Genomic DNA, 17,077 nt, shown 5'->3' with positions numbered 1-17,077 from the left:
ATTTAATCATAATGCTGATTTGGGGTAAAAAAAACTATTTTGCATCACTTTACTTAGTTCTCAACGGTATAACACATACATCACACTGAATTTGGTATTAATGTTTCTATTCAACTTCGAGATTCTCATCTTTGTTTTAAAATCGCTTTGTGAGGTCACTCCTCCTTATCTTTATCGATCTGCATTGCTCTTATTCTGGGCTTTTGCACATTTTCAATTTTAATTGCCACACCAATGATGGTTTCAGGAGAAAGTGAGGACTGCTGATGCTTGAGATTAGAGTCGAGAGTGTGGTGCTGGAAAAGCACAGCAGGTCAGGCACCACCCGAGAAGCAGGGGAGTCGATGTTTCGGGCATAAGCTCGTCATCAGGAATGGGACTTGTGAGCTAAGGGGCTGAGAGATAAATGGGAGCGGGGTGGGGCTGGGGGTAAGGTAGCTGAGATTGCGATAGGTAGATGTAGCTAAGGGAGAAGGTTGGAGAGGAGGGTGGAGCAGATAGATGGGAAAGTTGATGGACAGGTCAGGAGAGTGGTGCTGAGTTGGAGGCTTGAGACTGGGATAATGTGGGGGGGGGGTGGGGGGAGAAAGGGAAAATGAGGAAACTGTTGAAATCCACATTGATCTCCGTGTGATTGCAGGGTTCCAAGGAACATCTCTGGAACACCTGCACATAATAAAGTTATGCTACCTCACGGGTGAACACTTCAACACCCCCTCCCACTCAGTCAAGGACATGCTGCCTCCATCACCAAACCTTTACCAACCGGCGCCTGGAGGAGGAACACCTCACATTCCATCTTGGGACCCTGCAATCACACTGGATAAATGTGGATTTCAACAGTTTTCTCATTTCGCCCTCCCCCCACATTATCCCAGTCTCAAGCCTCCAACTCTGCACAGCCCTCCTGACTTGTCCATAGTCTTTCCCATCTATCCGTTCTACCTTCCTCTCCGACCTATCGCAATCTCAGCTACCTTCCTCAGCCCCCAGGCCCAATGAAGGGCTTATGCCCGAAAATTTGATTCTCCTGCTCCTTGGGTGCTGCCTGACCTGCTATGCTTTTCCAGCACCACACTCATTGATGGTTTTACCTTCAACAGATAGAAGTTGTGGAATTTATTCAATGCTGTGCAAATGTTTGCTGATCTATCTGGCTGTTTAGGATTGTGCATGTTTAGGATTTATATCCCGTGCGAGTAATAAATTAGCTGAGGTGTAAAATGTTGTTGAACATAACTAACCTTAAAAATACATAAAATGTGGTCGGCTGCAGTGGGTCAAAGGGAAAGGCAGTCTGTTTTTTCTGGTTGTTCTTGCATTTCCCAATGAAAAATTAATGTTAATTCTATATATATTCTGTAATCTGTTGCACCAGCCAATTTTTGACTTGAGACAAGTGCAAAAATGACAGGTACTGTGATAGAGAATACCCTCCAAGTTTTGTGGTGTTTTACAGATGCTGCTCAAAACACTTCAAATGAGTATTCCCTAAACAATGTATGGATAAATGACTACTGTGATCTCAATGTTGGGTTTGTTCTAGAAATCCTGCTTCTGATAATTAAGGTTCTCCAAGCTTCCCGACTAAAAACTTCTCTCCTCTGGAACCAGTAACTCTGTTAAGTACATAAGATTTAGAAGCAGAATTAGGCCCACTGAGTCTGCTCCACGTTTGATCATGGCTGATATGATCCTCATCCCCATTTTCCTACCTTCTCCCCATAACCCTTCATCCATTACCAATTAAAAATCTGTCTTAACTCCTTAAATGTACTCACTGCCTCAGCAATCATCACACTTTTGGGGTAGTGTACTCCACAGATTCTCTCAACACTTTGGGAGAAGTAGTTTCTGCTCAACTCTTAACTTTTGCTACCTCTTGTCCTAGAATGCCCCCCAAGAGGAAGCATCTGCTCCATGTTTATTTTATCCACACCTTTTATCATCTTGAGCACCTCAATTTGATTTCCTCTCATTATTCTAAATTATAGAGAGTATCAGCCTAAACTGTTCACTCTTTCTGCATATGACAAACCCTTCATCTCTGGGATCCATCTAGTGAATCTCTGCTAAACTGCTTGCAGTGCCACTACATCTTTCCTCAAATGAGGGGACCAAAATTGTGCGCAGTACTCCAGGTATGGTCTCACCAATGCCTTGTTTAGTTCCAACAATTCCTTACCTTTTATATTCTATTCCTTTAGTTATAAAAGCCAACATTCCATTCACTTTATTTATTATCTGCTGTACCTGCATGCTAGTTTTCTGTGATTCATGAACAAAGGCACTCGGATCCCTCTGCACCGGAGCACCCTGAAATCTCTCCCCATTTAGATAATAGGTCACCTTCCCATTTGTTTTGACAAAAATGCATCAAATATAGGTAAAACTATTATTGTGAAGACTGAACCCATTGCCTTCAATCCCTATCTTTCGCAGCTACCAATTCCATCCCTCGCTCATGAAACAGTCCGAGATTAAGACAATTATTTTTTCACAACATTGGTATCATACTTAATCCTGAGACAAAATTCAGCCTTCGATTCATATAATTATTAGGACCACCCCTTTAAACCTCCATAACATTACCTCAGCCTCAGCTCTTCTGCTGCTAAAATCTGCAACTAATTTTGTACATATTGGAGGGATCTCCTGACTACTGCCCCTTTTCTATCTTCTATAAACTTGAGGTCATTTGCCCATCCCTTAACTGTCAGCAAGTCTTGATCGTGATTGCTGACTGATATTGACACCTAGTTTTCAGTTTCCTCTGTAGCTTACATATTCTTAGCTTTTTCTATAATCTCCTCCAACCCTACAACCTTCCATATTATTACATTTCTGTAATTCTGATCTCATTTATTTATAATTATTAATGCTCCACAATTTGTGGGCTGTGCTTTTCTATTGCCTAAGCCCCAGGATCTGGAGTTCCCTCCCTCCCCTTGTCCTCATCACCTCGCTAAGATTCCTATAGAGATCAGTGCTGGGGTCACAATTATGAACAATATATATTAAAATGGTTTGGGTAAGGGAAGTGAACGTACTATTGCCAAGTTTGCAGGTGATGCAAAAGTAGGTGAGAAAACAACAGTCTGCAGACAAAACCAAGGTAAGTTAAGCAAGTGAGTAAACGTTTGATAGATTGCAAATACAGAGGAACTGTGATTATCTGAATGTGATGGGCGGCAATATTTCGTTCGGATAATTGATTATTCAGTTAATTGATTCAATACCCCTCCTCTGGGGCTTGAGTTTTCTGCAATTTCCATTTTCCTTGCTCTGCCTGCCATGCTCCTCCCTGTCTGTCTTGGGGTTTGTTTCTGAGCAGACACACACTTGTCTGCTCAGGGGATAGCACACACACACGCAGCCCCACAAGCGCACACCCAGTGTCTCAAACAACTTGTTGACAAATTCCATCTTTGCCCTATACAGGACAATGTGGGAGCGATTATCTGGGGAAGGGGAGCTTCGGGTGCACCCTTGTGTAGAATTCCAGTGCAAGTGTGGGAGAGAGCAAGAGGGTTTCTCTCCACAGATGCTGCCAAACTTGCTGAACTTTTCCAGCAATTTTTGTTTTTGTTTATAGATGAACAGTTTAATGACCTGATGACAGCACTATCTCTCTATCTAATTGATCTTTAATGTGGCCCTTTGCTTTATAAACCTAATAACCGTGGCCGAAAGGTCTTCAATACTAACAAGAAATATATTTACTTAATTGCTGGTTGACACATTTATATTTTAAGTAATGGTGCTATCACACTACTTTCAAACTAGCAAAATAGTGGTATGTGATCCAGATTATGTGCCAATTAAAATTTTAAGTACTGATTTAAAATTGTCATTTACGTTGATATTTTCTGTCTTTAGTCTCTACAGGCTACCACAGGAGGAGCCTTGCTTGCCAGCTCTCCGTCTTTGAGTCTTCTGTCACCTTCCTTTAATACAGCAAACCAGAAAATAACTTCAGCAACTCTGAGCCAAGCTTCACTTGGAATGATGCCAGGCATTGTTCCTATGCACTTTACTTTTCCTACGGTTTTAACTTTAGGCTCAGACTCGACACCAAAATCTGCTGTATCAACAGATGCAATAGTCACGGGACCTGCCCCGGGCACATTCCACCATGGCCTTGCACATAGTAAGTTGTAAATTCTGGAGTTTTTGGAGAGTGAATCAAGAGTCATCCTAGTTGTTAGAGATCCCATTGATCACAATTATTCAAGATCATTGACAAGAATAAGTGTAGAAGTATTATTTCCTTCAGCATTGCACAAGTTGAGAAATAATTATTCTGTTTAAAATTTGTTCCTATTTCTTGTTTAGAAAATGAGTCTTTTGAAGGTAAGTGTTAATTATTTCACTTGAAAAAAGTGACTTATTTGAACTAGACCTATGCTAAACTCAAGTGTGCATTAATGATGTGGGGGAAGTGAGGACCGCAGATGCTGGAGATCAGATTCCTGAAGAAGGGCTCATGCCCGAAACGTCGATTCTCCTGCTCCTTGGATGCTGACTGACCTGCGCTTTTCCAGCAACACATTTTCAGCTGCATTAATGATGTGCCATTGTTGATTCCTGTCCTTCAGTAACCCCTAGCTACTTTTCCCCAAAGAGACTGTCGGTATTAACATATTCAAATCATTGACAAAGTCCGTTTAGGTACAATTATTTGTTGTTTTAATATCTTCTGCTGAAGATACCTCAGCTTGCTTTATGGGCTTAAACCACCAGTTTATTTTCTACATTGACAGACTAGCATTAAATGAGCAAAGACTTACCCCTAAGTAAAGGGCCACATGACTATTGTCTCCAGACCCTAACCTAATTCTGTTCCCAAGCCACTGACTTCATCCATCCCTCTCCTTGATAACAGTCTGAAACTGAAGCAGACTGTCAGCTGTGACATCATATTTGACCCTAAGATGATCACCTGACCACACAATTAAGACCTCTTATTTTCATGTTTGTAACATTGCCCAACTCCAATATCTCAGCTCACCTGCTGAAACCCTTCCAGGTTTTTGTTATCTCTAGACTTGACTGTGCAAACCCCCTTCTATAGCCAGCCTCAAACAATCAACCCTCTGTAAATGGAGGTCACCTGAAACACTGCTGCTTGTATCTCCTACCAAGTCCTGTACACCCATCATCCGATTAAGTAACATACCCATTCTAAAATTCTCATCATTCGTTTGAAATCCCTGCATGGCCTTGCTCCTCTGTTTCTCTACTGTCATCCAGCCCCACATCTCTACAATAATTGCGCTGCTCCAATTCTGGCCTTTTGCGCATCCCCAATTTGATTGTGCACTTGAATATATTCAGCTGCTTTGTTCATGTGATGTAAGTACTTTGCACACCCCTGTGATTGTCTTGGCGAAGATGGTGGTGAGCTGTTAAATTGAACTGTTGCAATTTATGACGTAAGAACCATCCACCGTGCTGTTAGGAAGTTCCACTTCTGATCCAGCAACAGTGAAGGAGTGACAATGAGTGTAGTTCTGTGAGGATGGTGCATGAGGGGAACTTGCAGATGCTGGTGTTCCTGTAAATTTACTGTCCTTGTTCTTCAAGGTTTTAGACATGGTAGGCTGAAAGTACTAGCAAGGAGTTGCTACAGTGCCCTTTATGCACTGCTGCCACCTTTTCCTCATAGTAAAAGGAATGAACCTGGCGAATGGGGTAACTATCACACAGGCTACTTTGTCCTGATGGACTGTTCAGTTGGAGCCATTGCTTTCAATCCTAGATGCATTTTTACAGATAGTAACTGGTTCATACTTGACTTTTTTTCACTTTTTAGAAAAAGGCATTCAGTCTTGTACTGAAAATACAAGTAGAGCTTGTTTGAGCAAGTTCACTGTTTTCAAATGTGTGACACTTCTGTCTTTCAGGACAATAGAATATTACATCATTATCAGTGACCGATGATGAGCATCAAATAGTTATGAATGAATGACTTGTTGTCACACATATCTAGAGAGAGAGAGAGACAATGAAAAGTGGTCAGTCACCACATTCTGGCGCCATTTTGAGGTACAAAAGAGTGAAAAGATAGTACTTCAATAGAATTCATCTTCATCCGGGGTCCCCAAAATGATTCCAGATCTCTACTCTGTGCCTGCCACAGCTAGGAGTCCCTGCTGTACTATCGCTGCGGCTGACGCCTTGCCACTCATTCCAGAAGTCCCCACTCTGGTCACTGCCATACTGCTCTAGCTTCCCAACGTCAGGAAGTTGAAGAAAAGATGCAAAATAGGAAAAAACGAAAGCAACAGGGGAAGAAAAGAATGCAGATGGGCCTATTATGCCAGTGTCACCATCTTGAATAGCTTTGCCTGCTCTCCCCTCTGCACTTGAGTTAAAACTCTTTTGACGTGTTGATTTTGCTTTACAACCTAGAAAAATCATGTGATCTATGATTAAAGATCTCTAACAACAATATTTCATCATAATCTTTCAAAAGTGATTTTAAATTCTTAACCTATTTTCACCTATTCTAAACCTATTTTACCTATAAAACCTTACCTATTAGCTAATGGATCTCTCAGTCTTACTGTCAGGTAAAATTTAGCTAAGGATATGGCTGTATTGTTTAGCTGCTAAATTGAACTCTATTGATCCCAGTATTTGTTGTTATTGAAGGAGCGAGCTTCTAACTTGTTATTGATCAAAAGGAAATTGTAAGTGCTTGTAGATTTTTGGCAGATTAGAGGAGGACACGAGATACAACATGAATTGCTTCCTGTTCTTTTAAAAAGGTATTGTTTTGTACTTAGTATGTTTTGAAATGTGGTGTTAAGGCATTCTGATATGCTGTTTGCATGTTTTGTTAACAAGCTGTTTGTGACATTTCTCACACTTGGTCAGAAGTATGGGTGCGTATTCCTTTAAGGTCACCAAGCTTAATTGCTGTTTACTAAACTTTGGATCATGTAGAGGTCAGTTAAGAGACTATTTCTGCTAAGAGCCATTGGATGAGCTTGTGCAGAAATCATTTGAAACGCTAGATAACCTGACTCTGGAATGTTGTGCTCTTGAAGAGTTTCCGGATCTGAAAATCCATTGTTATTGAAAACATCCTGGTATAGATAATGTCTGAGTTGAGGGGGCACGCATTTGATTTGGTGGGCATTTGACAAGTCAGAAAGAGAAAGTCAATCCCCCAGGTCAGGAGTTACCTTGTAACATTTTAAAAATCAAATTCCATTCCATCGCTTATCTTTTAGTCCAGTCAGGCATTACTGTAATGATTCTCTCATGTGGAAGCTCCTGACTTTGGAGTGTGTTTGGCTGCCCTCCTCTAACATTGTGCATTTACACTATAGAGGAATGTTGGCCCGATTGTTTGGCTCCTGTCACTGCCTGCTGCCACTCTCCCCAATGTTACAAGGTGGAAATGTGACTCTTATTTCCACAAATAAATAGCTACGCAAAATTTAGCAAGAAATGATTACAGTAGCCACAGGAAGATTAATCTTGTCATATTAGTTGCTGCTGGGTGCATTTTCAAATTAGCAAAAACCACATCTATGAGCAACATATCAGATCTCACAACTAAGCTAAAATAAATAAAAGCAAAACAGGTTTTTCACTTTTTCAAAAAAAAAGAACTGCAAATGTAAATCAAAAACAGAGACAGTTGCTGGAAAAGCTCAGCACGTCTGGCAGCATCTGTGAAAAGAAATCAAAGTTAATGTTTTGGGTCTGGTGACCCTTCCTCAGAACTGTTCTGAGGTCACCGAACCTGAAACGTTAACTTTGATTTCTTTTCACATATGCTGTCAGACCTGCAACTTCTGTCTTTGTTACAGGTTTTAGCTCGTTTTAATTTTTTGTCTCAATATAGGTTTGAACATTAGTATTTTGTAGTTTTAAATCACACTGAATAAAAAACTAATTCATTCATAAACTGTCCTTAGTTATAGTATTAAATACAGTGTTTTGCTACTCCATAACTTTCAATCTGAAAACTAAATCTTGACTAAATAAAGAAATATAGTCAACCATAAGACATAGGAGCAGAAGCAGGTCATTTGAACCATTGAGCCTGTTCCATCATTCAGTGAGCTCATGGTTGATCTGATAATCCTCAACTCCACTTTCCTTCCTTATTCCCTAATCCCTTGTTCCCCCTATTAAAACTTTGTCTCTCTTGGCCTTGAATATACTAAACAACCAAGCCCGTATACCCCTTTACAGAAAAGAATCGATAGATTCACTACCCTCTGAGGGAAGACATTCCTCTTCAAAAATGTGACCCTTTTCAGATTGTACCCTCTGGCTCTAGGCTCTCCCACAAGAGGAAAGTCTCTGTGTCTAACCTGTCAAGTCCCCATTGAATCTTGTATGTTTAGCTGCTAAATTGAACTCTATTGATCCCAGTATTTGTTGTTACTGAAGGAGTGAGCTTCTAACTTGTTATTGATCAAAAGGAAATTGTAAGTGCTTGTAGATTTTTGGCAGCTTAGAGGACCTACTGAAACTCTTCAGAAGAATCCCTCTATGCCCAGGATCAACCTAGTAAGTATTTTCTGAGCTGTCTCCAATGCCAGTGTGTCATCTTTTCGTAATGGAATTTTTAAAAAATTCATAATATTCTGTGTGGTTTAACCAGTATCTTGCATAGTTTTAGCAAGACCTCTTTATTTTTATATTCCATTCATTTTGTAGTGAAAGCCACCATCAGTTGCCTTCCCTCTCATCCTTTGAACTTGTGTGCTAGCATTTTGTGATTCATGCATGAGAACTAACAGCAGCTTTCTGTAGTCTTCCTCCATTTAAATATCAGTTCCTCTCTTCCTACCAAAATGCACAACTTCTCATTTTTCTCACATTATAGTCCATCAGCTAAGCTTTTTGCCCACTCACTGAATCTGTCTTTATTCCTTGTAGACTGTCATCTTCACCAATTGCCTTGCCACCTGTTTTTGTATCAACAAAACTTTCCTTCATCTAAATCACTTCTGTAAATAATTGTGGCCCCATTATTGATCTCTGTTGTGTTCCACTAGTTACAACTTATCATTTTGAAAATTAGATCCCTCGTCTCCCTCTGTGTTCTATCAGTTAGCCAATTTCCATCCATTCCCGTTTTCTATTCCCAACACACTGTGGTTTTGTGTAGCCACATGTGCAATACCTTATCGAATGCCTTTTGGTAATCCACATGTATTACATCTATTGGTTATCTTTTATCTATCCTACCTATGACATTGTTTGAATTATTTATCAGGCTGCTATCCCCTTCATGAAGCCATGCTGACTCTGCTTGGTTATATTATGCACTTCTAAATGGTCTGCAGTTACATCTTTATAACAGGCACTAATTTTTTTCCCCAATGACAGATATTTAGCTAACTAGCCTATCTTAATGTCTCCATTTCTCTTTGAAAAGAGTGTTGCAGAGGAATATCTTTTGAAGTTTTCCAAAATCTAAAGATTCTTGGATCAGGCTTAAAATCTAGTGCTACAGTAAAAGATTTCCTCTGATAAATGAGTTTAAATTCATGACTTCAATTTTAAATTTTCCTGTAACTTTTCATAGTACATCTCTTCAGCACATGGCTTTTTAAAAACATTTTTACAAGCAGAGGAGATATTTCATTGTTGTCTATAGTGTTCTCAACAAGTAGTTTCACTATTGATGAATACACCATTTCTACATATTTCCAAAAGAACCTACAGTTAGAATAGTTACTTGCATTACCTCAGAATTCCAAAATCATGTTTTATTTTGCATCTGTTGTAAATATCTGTTCATTTGGTTGGCATTTACAAACATTAAATCCTCACTTATGACTAGCTGACTGCGTTGGCGAATGTCGAACAAATATTCTAGTAAATATCAAGTGATTGCTGGAAATTATAAACATTTATTCCCTTGCTGCCACCAAGTAGAGGTAATAGAGTACACTGTATACTTGATACAATTCAGCAATTTGTCAAGTCATTTTCAACAGCACCTTTCTAGTCCATGACTTCTATCTCAAAGGAGTGCTTGTGTGGAACGGTATCTGCAAGTTTTCCTCCGAGCCCCATGCCATTCCTCACTGTTGCAGTGTCAATATCCTCACTTTCTAACTGCACTGTTGGTGAACCTGCAGCATGTGACTGCAGTAGTTCAAGAAAGCAGCTCACTGAACATCACCTCAGTGGTGGATAGGCAGCAAATGCTGCCTTAGCCAGCGGTAACCACTGTAGATAAAGTCACCTGTCTTTTTACTTATAGTATTGGCACAGGGAATTCCATGAACTTAAATCCAAGGTTTCTTCAGGAGGAACAGATCTCTGAAAATTGATAAAAAGTAAAAGTAATTGTGTGAGTAGATGTGGTAATCTTGAAGATTATGTTCATCTGTGCAGTTGTAATACCCTGAGCAAAAAGTAACTGCCTTATCAAATGTGGCAAAGAAATGCTTTTTCAAGAAGTTGCTGTGTGTGGGGAGCTAAGAAGCTGAAATTGAATTAATTTACGTATTGCTCAATGTATTGAATGTTAACTGTGGCTCATTTGGAAGCACACTCGCCTCAAGTCAGAAGATTCTGGGTTCAAGTGCTACTCCAGAGAATTGACCACAACAATTTAGACTGGCATTTCAGTGCCAATTGAGGGCACACTCTACTGTTTCTTGGTTGTCATTTCCTGTGGTGTGGAAATGACATCACCAACCCAAAGAAGCCCAAACATTTAAATAGAAAGCAGGAATTTTCAGCATTGCTTCGCCTGAGGTCCACTGAAGATGTTACCTAGAAAGATAATGAAATGTCTGGAAATGAACCTTTCAGCTCAGCGAGCAAACCTACATCCAAAACTTGTTGAACCATTCGTTGTGGAAATGCAGTGGAGAACAATTGAGGAATAGTTTTAAATTATCATTGGGTGGTTTGTTTAATGATTGATGGGTTGGTTGTCCTTTTTAAAGTTTCCCACTGTCTTTGTCTCTCAGCTGTCCATTTGGCATTTACACAGCCATTGATACACTGTGCAATACTAATGGCATTTTCCAGCAAATGCCTTTCCCATCTTAAAAATCGGCGATTGTATTAATTGTTGCAGCCAGTTGTACTGAAATAACTAAACACTGATTTGCATGCTGTCATGTTCAAACCTGTGGCTTTCCACTCTCCCCAATCAGCTCTTTGTTTCTCTTTCTCCATCCTCTAGGTATTTTTGCTGGCTTACACACAACCCCTCACCATGCTGTGCAGCTTCCACATGCAGTTTTACCCACCCACATACAGCAGTCTCTTCAAGGTAATACAGCATGTCACTTGTATCTCTTCGCATCTGCATAACCCATTAGGATACTGGATACATTTCTGTCATGCCTCACTTTTATTTTAGTGAAGGTAAATTTATGTAAATTTTTGCCACTTTTGCCTTTTATTCTTGAATTATTTTTCTTAATTCTACCCACAATCTGAATCTGGATGTTATGTGGCAAGGTGCAGAAAATTTTAAGGGACAAAGTCTGGTTATTTAGTGATTGTAATTATAATTTTAGTTTGTTTTGTGTTTTCTGGTATAGTTTGTGATTTTGTCTTCCCTTGAATTTTGATTTGGAGATGCTGGTGTTGGACTGGGGTGTACAAAGTTAAAAGTCTCACAATTTAAGTACAATGCTTGAATTAAACCACTGAGTGACAAAATGAGGTAGTTTTAGAGGGACCCATCTTCCAAGGTATAACGATGCAAGAACTAACTTTCAAGACTTGCAGATCTAATGAAGGTTGTTGTCCCAGACTTCATGTTAATTAATCTGCTCATTTTAGAGTTACATCATCTACAGCATTCACTCTTCAAACAAAACATGCATATATTTATGTGCACATCAGTCCATATAGCTGATTAGGAAAGCATTATATGGTTTGCAGAATGTGAGTAGCTTCAGTAAAAACTAGGAATTGTAATTAACGCTGCCGGAAAAGTTGCTAAGCTCAGTTCTTGTTCTCATCTGTGAGAGCAGCACCAATACTTGTATAGTGCCAACTCAAATAGGCATTCTAAAATCTTGAAATTTACATCAGTTTGAATAAAATTTCTACAAAATTGATCCTTTCCCCAACAAGTAAATGCATCTAAGAATGAACACCTCACTTCTGTACTTGCTCTAAGATTGTTCATGATGAGCTTGAGATTTCTAGGTCTGTCTTCAACCAAAGCACAACACACACTGTAGTGTCTATTCATTAGAGTTCTAGGAAAGATGACTGGTACAATATATCTTACAGAAGTGGGGGTGCTTCTGAAATTTAGTTTAGATATTAGAAGAAGCTGTGTTTGTTCAGCTTGCTCAAGACCAAATTCAGTTGGAACAATGCATCTTTCAGCATCTGTATAAGGCCCAAATCCTCTCTGAACTTTTTGTTTCTGTCTGTGTAGGATATCTTTAATATTGATCAAAACTGATTTTTTTTTCCCCCCCCCTACCTTTCCTCCAAATACAGATGGCAACAAAATCCACGGGGAAGCTTCCAGCATGCAGCGCAAAATGCAGTGAGTTCTGTCACAAAGCACAGTCAAAGCAAGCTAATGCTGTGGTGGTGTTGCAGCAAGATCAGAGGGAACAGCCGAGCTGCTGGGCTGAATGACCAACCTTGCAGTTGCTGTTGTTTACGGATTAATTGCACCCTTTTACTCCTGGGGGCAAGGACACTGGTTAAACCTGCTGCGTACCTTTTGAGACTGACAAATGTGAAGGGCTTGCTTCAGTGGCAAGAGTGCCAGGATGGCTAGGTGGATAGCTTGGAGAGCTTCAAGTTGGTCTTGTGTCTGCTTAGATTCAGAGCATACTGAAAAGTATCTTCCACTGAATGCCTATGCAAGAACACTTTTAATATTGACATGGTCGGGGGTGGTCATTAGAGCAAACTTTTATGCAGTGCATTCCAGAAATTTAAGGCAGCTAGAGTGTTTAGGTTTGTTTTCATATTCTGTTTTATCCATTAACAAATAATCCTGTGTTCAGAAATGGGCTTAATTAAAGCTTTTGCATTTTCTTCCGACAACAACTTGAAATGTGTACAGACGCAGCAGCATTATCTCAGACACAGGCAGGTGGTGGTGGGGATGGGCTTGTCTCTCTGACGCATGTTTTGTGGAGGTGGGGTGAATTCAAATAGATTCAGGATAAGCAGGATAGAAATTATTTAGCTCTATTTGACACAGCCAAACTCTACTGGAGTTTTCTGTTTTTAAAAGATGTTCAAGTTAGTGTAGAGTTCTTCAGAGCACTATGCATTGGATGAATTAAAAAGAAAAAAAATTAAGTTAAATTGCTATTTATTGCCTGTAATGGCGAATTATTTTCAAGGAAGATTTATACAATGTAGTGTTCTGCTTCGCTGGTGCACTGTGAGCAGGACCACAATTCCTGTGACACTGTTGTGACTTTACTGTGCTAATAGGAAAGATATGTATCTAGCACAAGAGAATGTGGAATATAAAAAAAAACAGAACTGTGATGAGTTAATAAGTGATTCAAGGGAAAAGACTAATATCAAAGAATTTGCTTTGGGTATCAATATTAACCATCTCAGTTGCAACTTAGTAGCAACTAGTACTGATCAACTTGGTCTGGTGTCCAGCAGTAAACAGAAAGAAAGCCATTAATCTCAGTCATGTACTCTTACAGCTCCTTGAGTTATTGTGAACCCAGGAACAAAGGTGCACTCATGACCTTTGGGTTTGGCCCCTGACAAGTATCATTTAGCTGTTTGTAATGATAACTATATGCAGTATTGTAAAAGATACTGATAGTAAGAGTAATACAATTGCAGTGCCTTTCCTTGTAGTAGAGAAGATGGAAAGTACGTGCTGAGATTTCATGTATTCTTGATCCCTGTACGACACTAACCTTACTATTTATATTTTTTAAAAAAAAGGAAAATAAACTACAGGATTTGGGAAGTGACTTTTTTTTAAAAAGGAGAATTCACCTATGGTTCATAATTTGGCACAATCTCGTTGATTAATGAGAACCATGGCGGCAGAGAAGCCAAAGATTTTTTCATGCAAGATGAAGTAAGCTTGTGGAACATGGTCACGGGCAGATGGTTTGAAAGATTTTTTTTGACATTTTTCACAAGATTTTTAAGCAAAATGACATTTCATTTCTGGAGTGCTCCAGTCATATTTGATACTAGAGTGACTCCCAGGCATAATAAATGTTCTACAGAAACTCAGGACTTGAAAATTGCTGGATCTGATTTTGTGTTAATGAAGTTTAGCTCTACTTGAAATTGTATAATCATTCTCAAACTCTGTAAATTGTGATGTGCTAGTAAGTTCAATTTGTTTTAATTAAAATAGACATTATTTTGAATGATGGTGCTTCATTGTATATTGTTTTATTTGAGACTTGTGTATGTATTTGCTGCAGGACAAGGAGTTGGTTGTTTCTGTTGCACACAGATGTCAATAAACTAGAAAATTTTGGACAAAACTGGAGTCGATGCTTTTATCATTTTTCTGGAGAATACTACTTGTTTGCATTATTGAAAGTTTATTTGAACAGTCTTTAAGAGCTTTAATATGTTTGCAGCAGTCATTCTTTTAGCAATGTGTTTATCATCTCTGGTGCTTTTTTTTAAAAAAAAGTACCAATTTTGTTGTAACTTTTTGTCTGTTTTTGCCAGAGTTAAATGAACTTTGACAAATTAGTTAGTTAAAAATAATTACTAGATCACGCAGAACGCCTGGATTAACTTTGAACAGAGGAACAGGAGTAGGTCACTCAGCTCCTTGAGCTTGTACCACCATTCAGTGAGATCATTGGCGGGTGGTGATGGCCAATTACTAGATTGTTAACACCAAAATCCAGATAATGTTCTGGGGACCTGAGTATAAATCCAGCTATGGCAGATGGTGGAGTTTGAATTCATTAAATACCTGGAATTAAGAATTGAATGATGACCATGAATCCATTGCTGATTTTTGGAAAAACCCATCTGGAGTCCTAGAGATGTACAGCACGGAAACAGACCCTTCAGTCCAACCCGTCCATGCTGACCAGATATCCCAACCCAATCTAGTCCCAGTTGCCAGCACCCAGTCGATATCTCTCCAAAGGCTTCCTATTCATATACCCATCCAGATGCTTTTAAATGGTGCAATTGCACCAGCCTCCATCACTTCCTCTGGCAGCTTAATCCATACACGTACCACCCTCTGTGTAAAAAAGTTTGCTCCTTAGGTCTCTTTTATATCTTTACCCTCTCACCCTAAACCTATGCCCTCTAGTTCTCCCCAACCCCAGGGAAAAGACTTTGCCTATTTATCCTATCCATGCTCCTCATGATTTTGTAAACTTCTATAAGGTCACTTCTCGGCCTCCGACGCTCCAGGGAAAACAGCCCCAGCCTGTTCAGCCTCTTTCTGTAGCTCAAATCCTCCAAACCTGGCAACATCCTTGTAAATCTTTTCTGAATCCTTTCAAGTTTCGCAACATCTTTCCGATAAGAAGGAGACCAGAATTGCACGTAATATGCCAATTGTGGCCTAACCGATGTCCTGTACAACCGCAACATGACCTCCCAACTCCTGTACTCAATACTCTGACCAATAAAGGAAAGCATACCAAACGCCACCTTCACTATCCTATCTACCTGTGACTCCACTTTCAAGGAGCTAAGAACCTGCACTCCAAGGTCTCTTTGTTCAGCAACATTCCCTAGGACCTTATCATTAAGTGTATACGTCCTGCTAAGATTTGCTTTCCCAAAATGCAGCACTTAGAGTTTAATTCAGATAAATGCAATCTGCCACGACTTAGCCCATTGTAATCTGAGGTAACCTTCTTTGCTGTCCACTACACCTCCAATTTTTGTGTCATCTGTAAACTTCTACCTCTTATGCTCATATCCAAATCATTCATATAAATGATGAAAAGTAGTGGACCCAGCACCGATCCTTGTGGCACTCCACTGGTCACAGGCCTCCAGTCTGAAAAACAACCCTACCTCACCACCCTCTGTCTTCTACCTTTTGAGCCACTTCTGTATCCCAATATTCCGTGAGATCTAACCTTACTCAGCAGTCTCCCATGGGGAACCTTGTTGAATGCCTTACTGAAGTCTATATAGATCACATCCACTGCTCTGTCCTCATCAATCCTCTTTGTAACTTCTTCAAAAAATGCAATCAAGTTCATGAGACATGATTTCCCACGCACAAAGCCATGTTGACTGTACCTAATTAGTCCTTTCCAAAACATGTACATCCTGTCCCTCGGGATTCCCTCCAACAACTTGCCCACCACGGAGGTCAGGCTCACTGGTCTATAGTTCCCTGGCTTGTCCTTATCACCTTTCTTAAACAGTGGCACCACGTTAGCCAACCTCCAGTCTTCCGGCACCTCACCTTTGACTATTGATTAAAGAAATATCTCAGTGAGAGGCCTTGCAGTCACTTCCCTAGCTTCCCACAGAGTTCTAGGGTACACCTGATCAGGTCCTGGGGATTTATTCACTTTTATGCGTTTCAAGACGTCCAGCACTTCCTTTGTAATATGGACATTTTGCAAGGTGTCACCATCATCTATTTCCCTATCGTCTATATCTTCCATGTCCTTTTCCACAGTAAATACTGATGCAAAATATTCATTTTTCTGTGGCTCCACACATAGGCCGCCTTGCTGATCTTTGAGGGGCCCTATTCTCTCCCTAGTTATCCATTTGTCCTCAATGTATTTGTAAAAACCCTTTGGATTCTCCTTAATTCTATTTGCCAAAACTATCTCACGTCCCCTTTTTGCCCTCCTGATTTCCCTCTTACGTATACTCCTCCTGCCTTTATACTCTGCTAAGGATTCACTCAATCTATCCTGACATATGCTTCCTCCTTTTTCTTAACCAAACCCTAAATTTCTTTAGTCTTCCAGCATTCCCTACACCTGCCAGCCTTTCCTTTCACCTTAACAGAAATATGCTTTCTCTGGATTCTCATCTCATTCCTGAAGGCTTCCCATTCTCCAGCCGTCCCTTTACCTGCGAACATCTGTGCCCAATCAGCTTTTGAAAGTTCTTGCCTAATACTGTCAAAATTGGCCTTTCTCCAGTTTAG

General features: G+C 39.9%; 1 protein-coding gene across 3 annotated transcripts in view; it reads left to right on the top strand.

Annotated features, from left to right (window-relative positions):
• Nucleotides 1–14,459, top strand: part of LOC140464662 (ubinuclein-1-like) — an 81,313-nt gene extending 66,854 nt beyond the window's left edge. For all 3 annotated transcript variants that reach the window (XM_072560026.1, XM_072560025.1, XM_072560027.1), the window contains 3 exons: nt 3,880–4,150; nt 11,180–11,269; nt 12,463–14,459. In XM_072560026.1, coding sequence (XP_072416127.1) covers nt 3,880–4,150; nt 11,180–11,269; nt 12,463–12,515 — 414 coding nt within the window. In that variant the 3' untranslated portion in view covers nt 12,516–14,459. The remainder of the gene's footprint in view (nt 1–3,879; nt 4,151–11,179; nt 11,270–12,462) is intronic.
• Nucleotides 14,460–17,077: the final 2,618 nt, after the last annotated feature.

This window comes from Chiloscyllium punctatum, chromosome 40, assembly GCF_047496795.1.
Source record: "Chiloscyllium punctatum isolate Juve2018m chromosome 40, sChiPun1.3, whole genome shotgun sequence".
NCBI classification, from domain to species: domain Eukaryota; kingdom Metazoa; phylum Chordata; class Chondrichthyes; order Orectolobiformes; family Hemiscylliidae; genus Chiloscyllium; species Chiloscyllium punctatum.
Note: the sequence above shows the minus strand (reverse complement) of the source record. Positions and strands in the feature narration are given on the sequence as shown.